The sequence below is a fragment of the Lagenorhynchus albirostris genome, chromosome 13, assembly GCF_949774975.1.
Source record: "Lagenorhynchus albirostris chromosome 13, mLagAlb1.1, whole genome shotgun sequence".
NCBI lineage: Eukaryota > Metazoa > Chordata > Mammalia > Artiodactyla > Delphinidae > Lagenorhynchus > Lagenorhynchus albirostris.
The window spans coordinates 78,440,559-78,461,031 of NC_083107.1; the positions used below are offsets into that span (position 1 = coordinate 78,440,559).

Consider the following 20,473-nt stretch of genomic DNA (forward strand, 5'->3'; position numbering starts at 1 on the left):
TCTCTTTGGCCCAGATGCTGGGCGAGAGGCCTCTGTATGCGGTACGTGCCTTAAGGCATGCAGAGCACTTTCCTGAATGAGAATCCGTGTTTGAAGCACACATTTTACAGAACTGTCACCCAGCCGATATTGATCATTCTCACACGGGTTTGGGGGGGTACAGCCTGATTTCCAGCGGTGGCCTGCTGGGTGCAAGCTAATAAAAGACAGTGAGTGGAATTCCAAAGAGACCTTTATCCCAAGCTTTAAGCAGGGCTTCTTTATGTCAGCCTTCTTTTATCTACTCTTTATAATAACGTAAAGGAATTATGAAAATGTCATGCATTTGAGTTTTCCTCCTCAGATGTGCTCCTGTTGGAGTAGCACAAGAGTAAGGTCGTCCCACACAGGGCGGTGACCCCCAGTTCTTTCAAAAACAGCCCTTGCTTTATATAATGAGGTTGCGCTCTTTGTCCGGTCTCTGGTCCAAGTGTTCTGTTCTTCACATTACAGCTAAAGTCAGGACACCGAGGGAACATGTAACTCAGCAGGGAAGAATAGCTTGAAAATTTATTTTCTATGCTTTTATACTTTTGTTGTGAAAGATTATCGTTTGTTATTTTATAGAAAAGCCTGCTCTCTGATGGCAGGTTCAGCCAGCATAAAAAAAGGGCCGCAAATAAAATGCAAATATGTCTGTGACAGTCTAAATCCATTTTCATTTTTCTGGACCACAGGTACTTTTTATGAAGATGGAGCATCTTAAGTATATCAGGCATCCAGTTTACATTGACATTAACTATAAACAGGTTTTAAAATATGCAAATTGCTGATTTCCTTTGTTACAGTGGGCGATAACTAGATATTTTTGATAATTTTAACAATTGACAATAGTTTTTATTGTTAAGCGTCTAGTATATGCTGAGCATTGTACATTATTATTCACTAATACTTATTCACACACACACACACACACACACACACACACACACACACACACCACACTGCAGAGTAGATACAGTTTACCTCTGTTTTACTTGGGAGGAAACTAGAGCTCTGAGAGTTTAGGAAAATAAATTCCAGTCCTATATCCATCCATCGGGATCCTGTGCAGCCATTAACATAGCAACGTTGTAGATGAATATCTGATACTTGGAGAGATTTTATGAATAGATGGTGAAGTGAGTGAAACAGGTATCAAACACTAAATCAGGGTGGTCCCATGTGTGCGTTTTGTACAGACACAGACAGACACACACACTCATAGGAAAAGGTGTGGAAAGACACAAGCAGAATCATGCCAGCGCTTTGACGCGCTCCCTTTCCTTCTCACTCACAAAGTTGCCCTTGTGCTTCCAGGGTGTGAAGGAGCTATGCTCGCTGCTGCAGCACCAGGCCCTGCTGCTCCCGTCTCTGAAGCTTCTCCTCGAGAGCCGAGATGAGCATCTGCACGCCATGGCCCTGGACCACATCACTGCCATTGCTAAGGTGCTCCCTGCGGAATTTCTTTCTTATGTTTCAGAGAAATGAATTAGTAATGCCATTCTCGTCAAGAACAACCGTGATTTACTCAGGACTGTTTTATCTCCACTTTGACCACATTAGCTGTTTCTGTTTGTCTAAGCAGTAGATATTTGTCTCTTTCACAAACATTCACTAAACTCCTCCCATGAACCACACTCTGGGTTTAGGTGCCAAGAATACAAACCCAGATCATGAAGCATTTTCTCTAGAGAAGCCGTGTATTCGTCTCAAGAAAGTGTCAGAGCAGCCTGGGACTAGCGGGCTAGTCCTTGCCACTTGGAATCTTGGTCGAGGAGCTCCTAGCATCAGGCAGGTTTTCTGTGCCTGCATGTGTTTGGTTATCTACTAAGAAAAGGTGAGAAAGAGTCATGTTTCCTGGCACCAGCGGGAATCTCGAGCTCGTGTTTCCTCTGGCGGCTGACAGCACCACTGATGCCCCTCCTCGTTTGAGGAATGGGGGGCTAGTGTCAAGGCTGGAGTGTCCTCCCTCAAGGCTGTTGCCTTGTTATCATGATTAAGGAAGAAGCTTTCACTTCCCTTTTTAAATTTTACACTTTAGGATTAGATAGCTCAGGGTTGTGTTTAATGAATCTGCATTGTATTGTCCTTACTGAAACCCTTCTGCAGGGCGATCATTCTTTCACTTGAAGCGTGTCTGTGTGTGCTTTAACAAAAACATAAGAGGATGTCTTTTAGGGACCAGAGAGGGCAGCAGGATCCTAGAGCAGTGATGCAGTGAAGAGATTGATGAACAGATGTCATGGATGTACAATCTTGTCAATGACAAAGGATGCAGAAAGCAGAACATAATTGCATTTGGAAACAGTAATAATGAACAAAATGAGAAAAACCTAGTGCCTTTATTCATTTAGATATATTTTCAAAATAATGTAAAGTTTCTCTAAAGATTTTGTGTTGATAAAAATGCCCTTCGTGGGGCTTCCCTGGTGGCGCAGTGGTTGAAAGTCCGCCTGCCGATGCAGGGGACACGGGTTCGTGCCCCGGTCCGGGAAGATCCCACATGCCGCGGAGCGGCTGGGCCCGTGAGCCATGGCCGCTGAGCCTGCGCGTCCGGAGCCTGTGCTCCACAACGGGAGAGGCCACAATGGTGAGAGGCCCGCGTACAGGAAAAAAAAAAAAAAGCTTCGTTATCACTGATAGTTGAGCATGACAAGGGCCTTTCTAGAAACTAGACTGAAGTAGGGAATTGAGGGGACTTGTCCAGTGGTAACCTCCCTGTCTCTCTGTGCTGAAATAAAAGTTGCATAATGTTGGGAATTTACAAGAAACTAAGAACTGCAGTGAGATTATTTTTCTTAGCTGATTTTTAATTGCAAATCCAAGACATCGGGAAGAAGGGAAAACTGGAGAAAATCAGGCTGCATACTTTCAGTGTCTTTTTTCCCTCACCACCGTTTAACGTATTCATATCTCTGCTCAGGTCTTCCCACTAAAACCTGCCATGGCCCTCTTTGAGCATAAAACAGTGACGTATTTAAACATTGCCATTCCCCGTTCGTCCTGTGTAGGGCATTCCTGACACACTCCTGAATTCCATAGGCGAGCGTGTCAGTTTTCATTTTAAAGATTCTTTATCTCAAATGCATCAGAACTGCAACTAGAAGGGGGGCTCCCTAACTGTGAACCAGCCCTGCTGCCTGCCACACACCCCTGCATACACGCATGTGCACACGCACACGTGCACACACCATCAAAATAAGAAATCAAATGGGAATGTTGCATCACCCAAGTCATTTTTAAATGGCACTAGTTTCCCTCCATGTAACACTTTGATCTGCACGTTTGACGTGCAGCACTGTGCTAAAAGTCTGTGGGTGGTTCGCCTAGGGTTGTGATGAGAACACCCAAACCCTCTGTGGCCTTCAGGTGCGAAAAGCAAAGCCAGACGTGTAAATTGCTTACCTACCACTGAGACCCTTACTTTTAGGAATTCGGTAATGACGCTGACTTGTAACTTCTCTGCACTAAGTTGAGGACTCACATTAGGCTGGCCCATCTGTGACCTTCAGGTGTGTTCATGGAAGCTTTTGCATCCTCCAGAGAAATAAAGTGTTGCAGATTTTTCCAGTTTTTAAACATTTTTTAACTTCTTGTTTTGAGATAGTTTTAAGTTCACATTCAGTTGTAGAAAATAACAGCAAGATTTTTTGTACCCTTCACCCAGTTTCCCCAAGTGGTAACATCTTGCATGACTATAGTATCATTATCACCAAGACGTTGACAGTGATACAGTCTCTGGACCTGATTTGGATTTCACAGTTTTACGTGCCCTCGTGTGTGTGTGTGTGTGTGTGTGTGTGTGTGTGTGTGTGTGTGTGTGTGTGTGTGTGTGTGTGTGTGTGTGTGTGTGTGTGTGTGTCTGTGCGTAAAGTTCTATGCAGTATTGTCCCCTGGGGATTCATGTGACTACAGTGAGGACCCAGAGCAGCTCCATCACAAGGACCCCCCAGGCCACCCCTTATAGCCACAGCCAGCCCCTCCCTCCCCCACCCACCCAGCAGCCAGCGGCAGCTGCTAATCTGTTCTCCATCTCTGTAATTTTGTCGTTTCAAGAGTGCGATATAAATGAAAAGAAATTACTATAATTTATCCTTGCTCTCCCAGCACCATTAAAAAGTCATGTTACACTTTTCTAAGGGAAGAGTTTCATTGGGCCTTTTTGCAGGGCTCCTGTCAAGCTATTTTAAATCATACTTGGTATTATAGTGAAAAATATGAAATGTTGGCTTTCTTTTTTTGTGTTTATTTTGCTATTCACTCGTCCATTACTGTGGGTACGGGGGGCTGAGTTCATCAGTAACTTGTTTCTGCCCTTTTGGTTGTTGACGGTAATTCCCGTTGACATTGAAAAAAACAACAAAAGCAAAAAACATTTGTCAAAGGAACTCCTCTGATGGGCAATTGTTCCTGCACAGTGCGTGGATCCAGGCAGAAAAACGCCTCCACTTGCTTGCTGATAGCTTGTATTATTCTGCTGTTTGTTATAAGATACTGACAGCTTTATAGGTGTTTACATTTAAAAGGATGGTACTTAATGCTGATGCCAGAGATTATACCAGCTTCCCCGCTCACTTCTTTCTCTAAACTTTTCTGAAATTGCAAGCCTCTGGTGTTTGGCATGTCCTTACAAATGGCCAACAGCTTCTTTCCTAGGCCAGAAATAGAAAGGCCTTCTTAGAGATTATGTCGCTGATGAATAATTAAAACCCTGGTGTGGTCCTGACTGCCGGATCACCCTCTCTGTCAGCCTTGGTGAGATTTAGAGCTCACCAGCAAAACCTTCTTCTCTCCAAGAAGTATATTCGTTGCTGGTGAGTTTGAATCTCATCTCTGGATACTTTCTACCAGGTGGAAGTCTCTTGACTCATTCCATCGAAGTAAGCAGATGTGTATTTACAATAGCTTCACAGACTGGAACGTTTCCCGGTTCATAATTCCGGACGTGTGGTGGCTTCTGCTCTTCACTGCGCAGTCCTTTAGTGCTGCTCAGTGCCTCTGCCCCAACGCCACACCACAGGGACTGCCCTGGACCACGTGCCTATTAAAAGAATCATTCATGGAAGGGTTTAAGACCTTTGGCACCTAATTAAGCGTTTCTCCCTGATGCTAGTAATAACTATCTTCCAGTACCAACTGTGCCAGGTGTTATAATAGGAACATCCTGACCTTCCCTTTTTAATAATCCTCTGGAAAGATACCATTCCGGTTTCGCAGATGAAAACACTGAGCCTCAGAGGTCATACGGCTAGTAAGTAGCCTGACCTGAAATTGAAACCCTGGATCCAGCGTTCAGAGCCTGTACTTGACCACGCCGCTTCTTTTGACCTCACTTAGTGGGCTCTCTGATATTGGAAAAGGGTTGTCTCCACGGGGTAGTGAACTTGCTGAAAGCATCTTGAACCATATAATATCAGCACTGAAAAGAGCAGCGCAGAGCTAGCTCGACAGCTTGCCCGGTACAGGGCTTCCTTTTCCAAATCCGCTAAGTCACTGGGCCCTGGTCCAGCCCGGCTAGGGGTGGGGAGCTGACCACTCCCTGGGTGCTCTGTGCTGTGCTCTGAAAGCCCTTGTAAGAGAGCACCTCTACAATGAAGCCTGCAGCCTTTATCTTGAACATGTGGATCTCAGTTCTGCCCGGTGCAGTTGCTTCCACAACACAGTCCTTCATGGTTTTTTAATAAATGTGATTCTTATCTCCTTTAATTTTGCCATGAAGGTACTGGAACCTCCCAACATTACTCGCAGTGACCAGTGTCTAGGTTGGAGGGAGAGCTTTAAAGATTCTCAGAAAAGCATGCTTGGATTAACATGTTTACAGTCGACCCTTGAACAGCACAGGGGTTAAGCCACGTGTAAGTTAGGCTTGGCCCTCTGTATCCGAGGCTCCTCCGAATCCACATCTGAGGTTCCTCCACATCCGTGGATTCAACCAACGAGGGACTGTGCAGTGCTGTAGTATTTCCTACTGAAAAAAAATCCGCATGTAAGTGGCCCAGCACAGTTCAGACCCACGTTGTTCAAGGGCCAACATGTATATAAAACCGGGAAACCTTCCTTACTTTGTTCCCCCTTTAACTCAATCCATATTTCCAACAAGGACCTCCCTGGTGAGCATCTGTCCCCGCTGTAGCGCTCCCGTAATATTGCCTTCTCGCGTTGAAGTCAGGCTCACACATGTCCCCCACAGCCTCGGCGTGCTGTGATAACAGGGACCTTGGGCTGGGCTCCTAACAACCCTGTTTGGTGTCTGCAAAGCCCTTCTTTTGTTTTGGCCCTTATGTCAGCTGGTTTTCTTCTAAGCGTATCCAAACCAGGTTAGGTTGAAGCGATCCAGTCATGCAAAGAAGGATCAAGTGAGTGTTTTCCCGTATCTCTTACAGATACCAGTTGCCATTAAACTGATCTATTTTTTTTAACATCTTTATTGGAGTATAATTGCCCTACAATGGTGTGTGAGTTTCTGCTGTATAACAAAGTGAATCAGCTATACATATACATATATCCCCATATCTCCTCCCTCTTGCATCTCCCTCCCACCCTCCCTATCCCACCCCTCTAGGTGGTCACAAAGCACCGAGCTGATCTCCCTGTGCTATGCAGGTGCTTCCCGCTAGCTATTTTACATTTGGTAGTGTATATGTGTCCATGCCACTCTCACTTCGTCCCAGCTTACCCTTCCCCCTCCCCGTGTCCTCAAGTCCATTCTCTACGAAACTGACCTATTTTTACAATCACTGTTCTTTTGTCTCTTTTAGTACCAGGCTCTTTTTCTCAGAATTTTGGGCATATCTACTTATTTCTAAATACCATTTTAACTTGTACATACCTAGACATGTTGCTTTCACCCATCTTCCTTCATCCTCAGCTGGTAGTTGGTATTCTCAGTGAAGAAAGCTCTGCAACAGAATATCTCCCAATCATCTCAGCTGGTTGCCTCTAGCGACAGGCAGCTCACTCCCTATGGGCTAACCTATTAGATTTCTAGACAGCTCTGATGGGTGGCTGCCTTACTTAGTGTGAACAGACATATAAAGCACCACTGTGCATAGGCTGGTACTGTGTGCTGGAGTGAGGAATGGGTAAGACATTTGTAAAGACGAAGTAAAATACACATCCCTCTGTGTAGAGGAATTATCTCATCAGGAGATTGACATATGAAATAATAACACAAGGAATTAAGCAAAGTAGAAAGGGGACAAGTACAAAGTTTGGAACCAGCCAAACTCAGGGCCCCAGAATGGGTCATAGAGGTGACCAAGCTTGAATCTTCAAAGATTCTCTCCCATTGTTAGATCCTCAGTCAGAGGATTGTCCTAATTTTGGATTTAGAAGAGGTATGTATGCTGCTAAATCCCATGCCAGGAGTGGAGCTGATGGTGTGCCGAGAAATGGAGTCTGAATGTCATGCAAACAGATAGAGAAAACAAAAAGTTACCTGCAGGCATTTTTCTTATTCCAAGTATACACTTCTGTTGTCCTTTTATTTTTCTGCACTTGTAGTTGATATATTTAATAACTTTTATTAGTAATAGGATATGTAGCAGTGAGACAAATATCCTTCCCTAAAGTAAACAGTGAAATAATATTAAATAAACTTCTTTAAAGTAATTGAAATGAGGTCCTGCATGCATTGGGCTACTGGGATTTCAGCTTCTCTCCTTACTGTAATTACTCTTAGCTTCGTACAGATCCATAAAATCAAAGATTTAATTCAGAGAAGGTTCATTACCTATTGTTGAAACAGGAATTAAGCAGTTAACGTTTTAATGGCTTGGAAGACAGTAGTGCTTTGTGCTTTAATAAGTTTTTTTCCCCAAGATCTGCAAAGTTTCATTTATTCTCAAAAAATAATCACCGACCAAAAAAAAAAATCACTGACAGAGAAGGCAAGCCTGTTACTCATTGTATGATATATGTAAGGCCTCCTTCTTCTTCTGTGCTTTATTCCTGATTTGTTTGACTGTAATAACTCCAGCCATTTACTGAACTTGAACTCTACACCAGGCATTGTGCTAGGCAGTTAAAAACATAGATTATCTCAACCCCTGTCTGTTGTCTGTATTTCACATATGGAAACTGGGGCCTGGAGAGATTATCCTTAACAAGGTCATACATCTAGGTAGCTAAAAAGCCAGGATTGGAAATTGGTCTCTCACCCAAAAGCCTGTCTGCTTTCTCTTCACAAGACGACTACATCGCACTCTAATTCAGAGTTATTTGATCAGAGGAATTAAATCAACTAATCCTCCTGGACTTCTCACATATTTATTTCAAACATCCAACTGACTCCAAAAGTGACCGAATATATTTTCTTCCTCAAGCCCTTAAAGCACCAATCCAGGAGCGGCCGGGAGCCCGGGCAGCGACACAACCCAGTCGGGCAGACGGGCGAGGGCGAGCACCGGGCTCAGCGCCGCTCCAACTCCGGCATCACGCTCCTGACCACCGCGCGGCCCACGGCAGACGGAGTCCGCGAGAGTGTGCCCCAGAGCTCAGGGAAGTTACCTGCCGAAGCTCCGCTCCCGTGAAAGCAGTCCCTGCCGGCACCCTCCGCTTCCCTAGCCGCTCGCCAGCCATGTGGATGAAAGGCTCTTGGTGCTGCAGACAGGAGTCAGTGCTGTGCCTCTGAGGTGGGAGAGCCAACTTCAGGACACTGGTCCACAAGAGGCCTCCCAGCTCCACGTAATATCAAACGGCGAAAATCTCCCAGAGATCTCCATCTCAACACCAACACCCAGCTTCACTCAAAGACCAGCAAGCTACATTGCTGGACACCCTATGCCAAACAACTAGCAAGACAGGAACACAACCCCACCCATTAGCAGAGAGGCTGCCTAAAATCATAATAAGTCCACAGACACCCCAAAACACACCACCAGAGGTGGATCTGCCCACCAGAAAGACAAGATCCAGCCTCATCCACCAGAACAAGGCACTAGTCCCCTCCACCAGGAAGCCTACACAACTCACTGAACCAACCTTAGCCACTGGGGACAGACACCAAAAACAACAGGAACTATGAACCTGCAGCCTGCAAAAAGGAGACCCCAAACACAGTAAGATAAGCAAAATGAGAAGACAGAAAAACATACAGCAGATGAAGGTGCAAGATAAAACCCCACCAGACCTAACAAATGAAGAGGAGATAGGCAGTCTACCTGAAAAAGAATGAAGAGTAATGATAGTAAAGACGATCCAAAATCTTGGAAATAGAAGAGAGCAAATGCAAGAAACATTTAACAAGGACCTAGAAGAACTAAAGATGAAACAAGCAATGATGAACAACACAATAAATGAAATTAAAAATTCTCTAGATGGGATCAATAGCAGAATAACTGAGGCAGAAGAACGGATAAGTGACCTGGAACGTAAAATAGTGGAAATAACTACCGCAGAGCAGAATAAAGAAAAAAGAATGAAAAGAACTGAGGACAGTCTCAGAGACCTCTGGGACAACATTAAACGCACCAACATTCGAATTATAGGGGTTCCAGAAGAAGAAGAGAAAAAGAAAGGGACTGAGAAAATATATGAAGAGATTATAGTTGAAAACTTCCCTAATATGAGAAAGGAAATAGTTAATCAAGTCCAGGAAGCACAGAGAGTTCCATACAGGATAAATCCAAGGAGAAACACGCCAAGACACATACTAATCAAACTGTCAAAAATTAAATACAAAGAAAACATATTAAAAGCAGCAAGGGAAAAACAACAAATAATACACAAGGGAATCCCCATAAGGTTAACAGCTGATCTTTCAGCAGAAACTCTGCAAGCCAGAAGGGACTGGCAGGACATATTTAAAGTGATGAAGGAGAAAAACCTACAACCAAGATTACTCTACCCAGCAAGGATCTCATTAAGATTTGATGGAGAAATTAAAACCTTTACAAACAAGCAAAAGCTGAGAGAGTTCAGCACCATCAAACCAGCTTTACAACAAATGCTAAAGGATCTTCTCTAGGAAAGAAACACAAGAGAAGGAAAAGACCTACAATAACAGACCCAACACAATTAAGAAAATGGGAATAGGAACATACAAATAGATAATTACCTTAAATGTAAATGGATTAAATGCTCCCACCAGAAGACACAGACTGGCTGAATGGATATAAAAACAAGACCCATATATATGCTGTCTACAAGAGATCCACTTCAGACCTAGAGACACATACAGACTGAAAGTGAGGGGATGGAAAAAGATATTCCACGCAAATGGAAATCAAAAGAAAGCTGGAGTAGCAATTCTCATATCAGACAAAATACACTTTAAAATAAAGACTATTACAAGAGACAAAGAAGGACACTACATAATGATCAAGGGATCGATCCAAGAAGAAGATATAACAATTGTAAATACCTATGCACCTAACATAGGAGCACCTCAATACATAAGGCAAATACTAACAGCCATATAAGGGGAAATTGACAGTAACGCATTCATAGTAGGGGACTTTAACACCCCACTTTCACCAATGGACAGATCATCCAAAATGAAATTAATAAGGAAACACAAGCTTTAAATGATACATTAAACAAGATGGACTTAATTGATATTTCTAGGACATTCCATCCAAAAACAACAGAATACACATTTTTCTCAAGTGCTCATGGAACATTCTCCAGGATAGATCACATCTTGGGTCACAAATCAAGCCTTGGTAAATTTAAGAAAATTGAAATTGTATCAAGTATCTTTTCTGGCCACAACGCTATGAGACTAGATATCAATTACAGGAAAAGATCTGTAAAAAATACAAACACATGGAGGCGAAACAGTACTTAATAACGAAGTGATCATTGAAGAAATCAAAGAGGAAATCAAAAAATACCTAGAAACAAATGACAGTGGAGACACGACGACCCAAAACCTGTGGCATGCAGCAAAAGCAGTTCTAAGAGGGAAGTTTATAGCAATACAATCCTACCTTAAGAAACAGGAAACATCTTGAAAAAACAACCTAACCTTTCACCTAAAGCAATTAGAGAAAGAAGAACAAAAAACCCCAAAGTTAGCAGAAGGAAAGAAATCATAAAGATCAGATCAGAAATAAATGAAAAAGAAATGAAGGAAATGATAGCAAAGATCAATAAAACTAAAAGCTGGTTCTCTGAGAAGATAAACAAAATTGATAAACCATTAGCCAGACTCATCAAGAAAAAAAAGGGAGAAGACTCAAATCATAGAATTAGAAATGAAAAAGTAGAAGTAACAACAGACACTGCAGAAATACAAAAGATCATGAGAGATTACTACAAGCAACTCTATGCCAATAAAATGGACAACCTGGAAGAAATGGACACATTCTTAGAAATGCACAACCTGCCAAGACTGAATCAGGAAGAAATAGAAAATATGAACAGACCAATAACAAGCACTGAAATTGAAACTGTGATTAAAAATCTTCCAACAAACAAAAGCCCAGGACCAGATGGCTTCACAGGCGAATTCTATCAAACATTTAGAGAAGAGCTAACACTTATCCTTCTTAAACTCTTCCAAAATATAGCAGAGGGAGGAACACTCCCAAACTCATTCTACGAGGCCACCATCACCCTGATACCAAAACCAGACAAGGATGTCACAAAGAAAGAAAACTACAGGCCAATGTCACTGATGAACATAGATGCAAAAATCCTCAACAAAATACTAGCAAACAGAATCCAACAGTACATTAAAAGGATCATACACCATGATCAAGTGGGGTTTATCCCAGGAATGCAAGGATTCTTCAGTATACACAAATCAATCAATGTGATACACCGTATTAACAAATTGAAGGAGAAAAACCATATGATCATCTCAATAGATGCAGAGAAAGCTTTCGACAAAATTCAACACCCATTTATGATAAAAACCCTGCGGAAAGTAGGCATAGAGGGAACTTTCCTCAACATAATAAAGGCCATATCTGACAAACCCACAGCCAATATCGTCCTCAATGGTGAAAAACTGAAAGCATTTCCACTAAGATCAGGAACAAGAGAAGGTTGCCTGCTCTCACCACCCTTATTCAACATAGCTTTGGAAGTTTTAGCCACAGCAATCAGAGAAGAAAAGGAAATAAAAGGAATCCAAATCAGAAAAGAAGAAGTAAAGCTGTCACTGTTTGCAGATGACATGATACTATACATAGAGAATCCTAAAGATGCTACCAGAAAACTACTAGAAGTAATCAATGAATTTGGTAAAGTAGCAGGATACAAAATTAGTCAGAATGGCCATCATCAAAAAAATCTAGAAACAATAAATGCTGGAGAGGGTGTGGAGAAAAGGGAACACTCTTGCACTGCTGGTGGGAATGTGAATTGGTACAGCCACTATGGAAAACAGTATGGAGGTTCCTTAAAAAACTACAAATAGAACTACCATATGACCCAGGAATCCCACTACTGGGCATATACCCTGAGAAAAACATAATTCAAAAAGAGTCATGTACCAAAATGTCATTGCAGCTCTATTTACAATAGCCCGGAGATGGAAACAACCTAAGTGTCCATCATTGGATGAATGGATAAAGAAGATGTGGCACATGTATACAATGGAATATTACTCAGCCATAAAAAGAAACGAAATTGAGCTATTTGTAATGAGGTGGATGGACCTAGAGTCTGTCATACAGAGTGAAGTAAGTCAGAAAGAGAAAGACAAATACCGTATGCTAACATATGTATGGAATTTAAGAAAAAAATAAAATGTCATGAAGAACCTAGGGGTAAGACAGGAATGAAGACACAGACCTACTAGAGAATGGACTTGAGGATATGGGGAGGTGGAAGGGTAAGCTGTGACAAAGTGAGAGAGTGGCATGGACAAGTATACACTACCAAAGGTAAAATCGATAGCTAGTGGGAAGCAGCCGCATAGCACAGGGAGATCAGCTTCGTGTGTTGTGACCACCTAGAGGGGTGGGATAGGGAGGGTGGGAGGGAGGGAGACGGAAGAGGGAAGAGATATGGAAACATATGTATATGTATACCTGATTCACTTTGTTATACAGCAGAAACTAACACACCATTGTAAAGCAATTATACTCCAATAAAGATATTTTTTTAAAAAAAAGCACCAATCCAGCTGACGTCAGGGATGTTGATTTTCCCCGGACCATACACCAAAGTGATTGCCGACCAATTAAAAAGTTAAGATATTTTTAAAATCAGAAAATTATATATATGTATATGTATATATACACACACCCACACAAACATACACATACACACATACATATCAGATCCTTCAAGCCAGTATAGCTTCCAAGCTTTAAAGCAATAGGAAAAGGATCATAAAGGAACAGATCCTTTCCTATGATATAAAAATGTAAAACTTCTACAAGACAACAAATAACCAAAACAGAATTGCCAACAACAGGTTAGAATGTCCATTATATCAATAACTAAAATCAAATATAATGTTTAAGTTATACAAAGAACTCCTTCACATGTCTAAAATGATGTTGAAACTCCAGTTAATGAGCAAAGAATTTGATCCTTCCCACAAGAAAAAATAAAAATGACAGGAAATATATGGAAAAAATCATTCTTGCAAATAAATTAAAATAAAAACATCTTTGAGGTACCTATGCATAGCTCCTAAATTAGCAAAATGAGTTTCTTTTCAAAACAATAACATCCAAAGCTGAGAAGTTTGCAGTGGAACTGACACACTCCTCCCCTGACAGCACCACTGTGAGCTGGACGGTCCACGTCACTGTGTGACTGCACTGCTCTCACATCCTTAGCCAAAAATTGTTTCAGATGCTTTGCCCCATGTATTGGTCTGCTCAGGCTGCCGTAACGAAGTACCACAGACTGGGCAACTTACACACTAGAAATTTGTTTTCTTGCAATCTTGGAGGCCCAGAGTCCAAGATCAAGGTGTCAGCGGGATTGATTTCTTCTGAGGCCTCTCTCCGTGACTTATAGATGGTTGCTTTCCCCCTGTGTCCGCATGTGGTTGCCTTTGGGTTTATGTGTGTGTCATCTTCTCTTCTTATAAAGACACCAATGAAACTGGATTAGGATTCACCCAAATGACTCATTAAACCTTATTTACCTCTTTAAAGGCCCTGTCTCCAAATACAGTCACATTCTCATGTACTGGGGGGTAAGACTTCAATATATGAATTTGGGGGGATACATGTCATCCCCTAAGACCCCAGTTATACCTCTCCTAATAATTTATTTTAAGGAGATAATTCAAAATAAAGAAAGAATATATGTAAAAACCATTCACTTGTAGTGTTTCAATAATATCAAATGATTATAAACAGCTATTTATAGCAGGGGAAGTTAAAAAACTTGTTCAATAGACTACTTCGCCATTAAACCTTTTTTTTTGCGGTACACGGGCCTCTCACTGCTGTGGCCTCTCCCATTGCGGAGCACAGGCTCCAGACGCGCAGGCCCAGCGGCCATGGCTCACGGGCCCAGCCGCTCCGCGGCACGTGGGATCCTCCCGGACCGGGGCACGAACCCGTGTCCCCTGCATCAGCAGGTGGACTCTCAACCACTGCGCCACCAGGGAAGCCCCATTAACCTTTTTAGGAATGAAAACTGTGTGGAAGTAGTTTTTAAAAATTCTCAACATATGAGAAAAGTAGGTACAAGTGTCACAGGATTGATTGTGGAAATATATTTGCATATAGATAATTACTAGAGAGAAAAGGAGGATAAAATAATTTTCTTGTGGTGATCCTGATACAGAAGACTTCTTTCTTTCGTAAAACTATTTCCATTTTTTTCTTTTTATTTCACAAAGAAAAATCAAGTGGGTTAGAATGAGTAATTCTAACTGGTAAGACAGTTGTAGGCTTCTGTGGTAGGTAGTACCAGATGATTAGTGGCTTAAGTTAGGATTTTAGTCAAAAACAAGAAAAACGAAGACAAGCTGAGGCTTGACAAAGTAACGTAGCAGCTCCACGATGTCGCGATGACGCCAGGAGCTCTGCTGCGCTGAGGAGGACCCAGGCTGGCCTTGGTGCCCCTGAGGCAGGCGGCTTGGTGTGTGCGGAGGAGCCGTTCTGGCTGCCTGTGACCTCGGGCAATCCTGGGCAATCCTCTCCTTCTCAGACTCTCAGGCTCCTCTTCGTTAAAACGCAGTTGTTGCACTGGGTCCTTAGAAAGGCCTTCTCTTACTTTCTGTATTCTTTCATTCTCTGTGTTGTCCCAAATATGTACAGAATAAATATGCAGTGTTTTCCTTGCACATGACAATTATAAAGTATACTCTGGGCATCCTGTACATCTTGCAAAGAGCCAGAATCAGGTAGAAGGCCAGAGAAAGGAAACAGAGTCAGCCCTGCATTTTCCCAGCATTTGCTTATGAGGAACTAAAGCAGAATTACCCCATGCCCTCCCCTGGCCATGGCCCAGGCTCAGTGGAGGTCCGCGGTCTCTGCCTCCGCCACTCTCTAGGGAACCTCTGAGCGGGCCAGGACCACAGGGGAGACGTCGGAGTTCACTTCCGTGAGTACAGCCTTAGGCTTCCTCAGCTGGGATAGTAGACGGAGAGCTTTTGGAGGGTAGACACCCACCCTGCCTTAGGACACGGGCAGTTATCCGAAAGGCACATCCCACGGGAAGCCAACTTTCAGGATGTCATTGCGCTGGAGAGAAGCAAACAGAAGAGGGGACCAGAGGGGCAGCACTCACAGAACCCCTGAAAAATCCATCATTCCCTTTCTGGGAGCCTTTGAGGCCCCCAGAGGGAGGGGTCGTGAGTCAACAGGAAGAATAATAAAGGTGTCCTAGCCTTGAAGACTTACTCAGGGCAGCGAAGAAAGTACCCCACTGCGGTGTTTGGATGCTGAGACTTTTATCCACGTATTTTATCAAACATTTGCCTGTAGCATCCTGGCACACACTCTGTTCTCTCCTGGAGGGTTAGGTGGAAGGATTTTTTATTTTTAACAGTGAACCAAACTAACAACACGCACAGTAACTCAGCCGCCACTCGTGCGTGTGTGTGTGCGCGCGCGCTCACACGAGCGTGTGTCGAGGCTGCGGTGTGCCGTGAAAGAACGCGAGCTTTGGAGTTACTCATTCTTCATGTGTTCATTCCACAGATCTTGCTGGGCTCCTCCCATGAGGTCCACGCTCTTCTGGGCCTGGGGCTGCAGGGTGAATAGAGGACACACCATCTGTGCTCTGGAGGAGCTCGTAGTCTGGGTCGGGGGGGAACAAACAGTAAACGCACGCACTAGTCAGAGCTGAGGGCTCCTGGGCGGCAGCAGCCTTATGATGCTCGACACATGGCTCCGAGCTCGCTGAGCCTCGGTTTATGTGTCTGTCAAATGAGATCAGAACGGTCTTAAAGGGATGTTTTAAGGCTTACAGAGAAGGTGCCTCAGTGGCACGTGAGGGCCTCTCAGGAAGTGGCAGGCACCGTGATGGAGTTCAGGTCCTGGTTCCTACTCTGGAGCAAAAGAGAAAGGAGAGAAAGAAGACATGCAGAACCTTCTTAAGCAGCCGCCCCAGTGGGGAGGATGGAAAGCTCTTCTGCCACTTTCAGCAGCAGAAAAACTGGTCTTGTACCAGTTGCTTTTGTCACCACCTCTAAAAACGAAAACAAACAAAAAGTGCGAAATTGAATTCAACGTCAGTGTCTTCCTGAGTCAGAGGTGGATGAGCGGAATGAAACGGTTGATGGAATGAGAGGCTGAAGAAAAGACGCCCAGAGTTTGCAAGACTCCAGTTCTGAGTCTAGAATCTTGTTCAATCGCGTACGTGTGCACTTTACAAAAATGTGACAGGTTTCAGTGAGGTAGGTTCATTCAGCCATTTAACGAGTGCGAATTAAACTGGATGCTGAAATGAAGGGGCTGCAGCCCCCCGTGCCCTCAAGAAGCTCCCAGGGTGGTAGAAAGGCAGCCGGACCAAGCACCATAATACAGCGCGGAGAGGCCTGTGTACAGCGTCCTGGAGTGTGGGGTGAGGGGGGTCAGCTTGGCCAGGAGATCTAGGGGAAATGTCACCAAGAAGATGGCACTGGAGCTGACATCTTTGTGGGGGTTTGAAGGATCACTGGTTGGTATGAAGGATAGGCGCCGTCTGGTTATGGGCAGTAACTTTTATTCTCAGAACTTGTTTTGTTTTAATCCTCGCAGCCAGTCGACGGCCTTGACCTTCTTGTCTCCAGTAGCCTTTCCTCCTTCTCACAGAACACTCACGCCGTGTACAGTTACGTAATAGAGTTGGTCCAAACATGAGATAATTGGCTTTGAAATGCCACATTATTTCTGTGGTTACTACACCCCAAACTATTAAAAAGTGCACAGCGACACGAAGAAGCAGCTGTCGTGAAGCTGTTTTGTGACACCCCAACGTAAAGGAGAAGCTCTGAACTTTGGTCTGTGATTCGTGTTGACCTGATTCCTTATGAAACTATGGACAATAATAAAACAAAAAAATATAAGCTAAGTGTCAAAGCCATGGAAAACCATGCATAGGCCAAGAAGATAAGACCAGGTAGGAAGTACAGAAAATATGCCACTGATAGAGCACAGAAAACTTGTTCTAAAAAGGTGAGTTTCGTGCTGAGCTTTCTAGAAGCTTAAGCAAGAACAACTTCTGAACACCTCCTGTCGGCTGCCCTGTTTACAACAGTGGGGGGGATGGATGTGCTTTCTCAGTGGAGTAGAAGAAGGGTTTTCTTGTTCCGAAAAGAATTTTTTTCACAGGGATCTACATGAAGGAGAGGTTTGAGGTTAAAGAATATGGACCGTGGTGACACACAAATGAAATGGGAAATGTGGTGGTTAGCAGGCTCGAGCTTTGAAGTCATACTGACCTAATTCAGGTTCTGGCTCCACAGTTTACCGACCACGATGTTAAGCGAAATCCTTAGCCATCAGTTTCCTAAAATGTGAAGTCAGGAGGTTAAAGTGCTGGCCTCACAGGGTAGCCCGAGAGGACGCGGTGAAGGAGCACATGTCCGGCATTTAGCACAGATTCTGACACTCGATGTGGGAGCTGCCACTGTGATCCCAGGGCGTCTTGGTACGTGGCCATGTCTTACGTGAAAAGGAGACCGGGTCTGCCATCCCGTGTGTGTGACGCCAGAGACGCTCGTGCCCTGTGTGTGCTTCTCGGAACAGGCGCTGTTAGCCAGGGTAAAGGGGTTTCTGATGACAAAGGCAGAAGGGCAGCGCCCAGCACAGCAGCGGGGATGTGTCTGTGTCTGCTGGTGGGGAGTCAGCAACGCCCGCCCCTCACGCCTGCCTGTCTTACCTCTTGCAGGTGAATGATTCAAACTGCGACCGAGAACTTCTCTCCCTGCTCCTGGACGCCAAGCTCTTGGTGAAGTGCGTCTCCACTCCCTTCTACCCACGTCTCGTCGAGCACCTCTTGGCCAGCCCCCAGCAAGGGTGCTGGGATGCAGAGGATCTCGCCAGACACCTGCGGGCAGCTGGCCACGAGGCCGAAGCCGGGTCACTCCTCCTGGCCGCGCGGGGCACCCACCGGGCCCTGAGGACCTTCAGCACAGCCCTGGGTGCAGCGCAGCACTGGGTGTGAGCACGCTCGCCCGTGGCCACCGCCGTCACCAGGCTCAACTGTTTCCAGAGGCAACATGTGTACCTGTCAGTTGTTCTCAGTGGTTTCAGCGAATTGCAAATAAAGCTGTATATAAATGATGAGCAAGCTGCCACTTTTTTTTTTTTTTTTTTTTTTACTTTGTTTTCTTTCTTAAAGCGACTGGTTAACATACTTTCCTACTAAGAGAGACTGGACTCTTCTTATTTATTTATTTATTTTTTAAACCATCTCTTCTGATAGAATACAATTAATACAGTGTCTAAAACTTCAGTTCAGGGCATTGGCTGTGGTGGTGGTGGAAGGGGAGAACGTGTGGAATGGCCAGTGGCTGGAGCACGTCCTGGACGGAGGAAGGACGGACCTGGAGTCACGTCTCAGGTTAGTTATGCGACTTTGGGCAAAGTACTCCCTCTCAGAGCCTTAGTCTGTCCTGTAGAAAATGAGGGTTGTGTTATTTATCTCACAGGCTGTTGTGTGTCATGTGAGGCTCTGTCAGCTACTTAGCAGGGGCCCAGGAAATGTTACCTCTTCCCCCGCGTCACTCATGTAGATGAATTGTGGTTTGAAAGCCACAGGTAGACGATCAATACCAGCACACGATGGCTGCCTATTGATTAGGGGCCTCCAAAGCTATCAGCATCTCCGTAGAAGGCTGACGGGTTTGCGTGTCTGTAGAACCTCTGTAACTGGGGGGTGGGCTGACAGAGCCAGCCAGGATTGGCTGTCGGGGGGTCACTGACTAACACACAGCCAATCATAACAGGGGCGTGGTTAGTAACACCCTTGGGAAAACCAGCACAGAAAGGGAGTTCCCTGCGCAGGACCATAAGGACCCCAATGCACAACTCACTGGCACTTGCTTCCACTGCAGAAGTGTGTGCTTGAAGGTGAAGGTTCTCAGCTGGAAGTCCTGGGCTTGGCTCTCGTGAAAGCCTCACACCAGGTTCAACCCACAGCAACTGCCCCTAGGCAGCAGTTGGCAGGGAGCAAACTCCGTGACTAAAGGACCATCGGAGGATCTGCCTGATGCACACTGGTCTTTACCACGACCCCAAAGAAATATTTGGAGAGAGAAAGAGAGAGAGAGAGAGAGAAGGTGGCCGTGTATTCATAAGAATGTTTAGTCTAGATAGATAATGTCATCTAGGACAATCCTTTACTACAATGAATAATTTTTAATTAGTTTAAGTAATGTGGAAAGGCTGCCTCTGGTCAATTTCCACATTGCTCTGTCAGAGCCATTGGACTGAGTGTTACGTGGCTCACTGAGCGTTGTTGACATGTGGCGTATTGGGACAGCCTAGTCTCCACTTTTCCTCCCCACACTCCCACCAATGCCACACACATACCTGGTTGGGTCCACCCTCTCTGTAAGAGTAAGTTCGCTTCACCTCACTTCACCTGTCATCATCACCATCATCATCACCATCATCATCATCACCATCATCATCATCATCAACATCATCACCTTCATCATCATCATCACCATCATCACCATTATCACCATCATCACCACCATCATCATCATCACCATCATCATCACCATTATCACCATCACCATCATCATCACCATCACCATCATCATACCATCATCATCACCATCATCATCACCATCATCACCACCATCATCTTCACCATCTCTGTCATCACTGGCTTCATTTCATTTCTGCTCCTATGGGTGTAGCTAGAGTCTTCTGACAGGAAAAAGGTTTTGTCATCTTTGGAGGAAGATTTACTGGCATAAAAGCTCACTCCGCTGACCTGTGACCAGTTGTCTATTCCAGGATTGAGTTCCTTGCCTGAACCTTCAGCAGCACCTGGAATCTGGGAATGGCTTGTACAAGCTTCTGAAATGCTTCTGAGGAAAAGGCTCAGTGTAATTCTCCCAAATTAGATAACATCTGTCCAGACTGAC

The 20,473-nt window shown here is 44.3% G+C and overlaps 1 protein-coding gene across 1 annotated transcript in view; it reads left to right on the plus strand.

The window, feature by feature from the left end:
* The window catches only part of NBAS (NBAS subunit of NRZ tethering complex), a 336,980-nt gene extending 318,321 nt beyond the window's left edge, over positions 1-18,659 (plus strand). The window contains exons 51-52 of the mRNA XM_060168734.1: positions 1,339-1,467; positions 18,262-18,659. Of these exons, the coding sequence (XP_060024717.1) occupies positions 1,339-1,467; positions 18,262-18,537 (405 nt within the window). The 3' untranslated portion in view covers positions 18,538-18,659. The remainder of the gene's footprint in view (positions 1-1,338; positions 1,468-18,261) is intronic.
* The last annotated feature ends 1,814 nt before the right edge of the window (positions 18,660-20,473 follow it).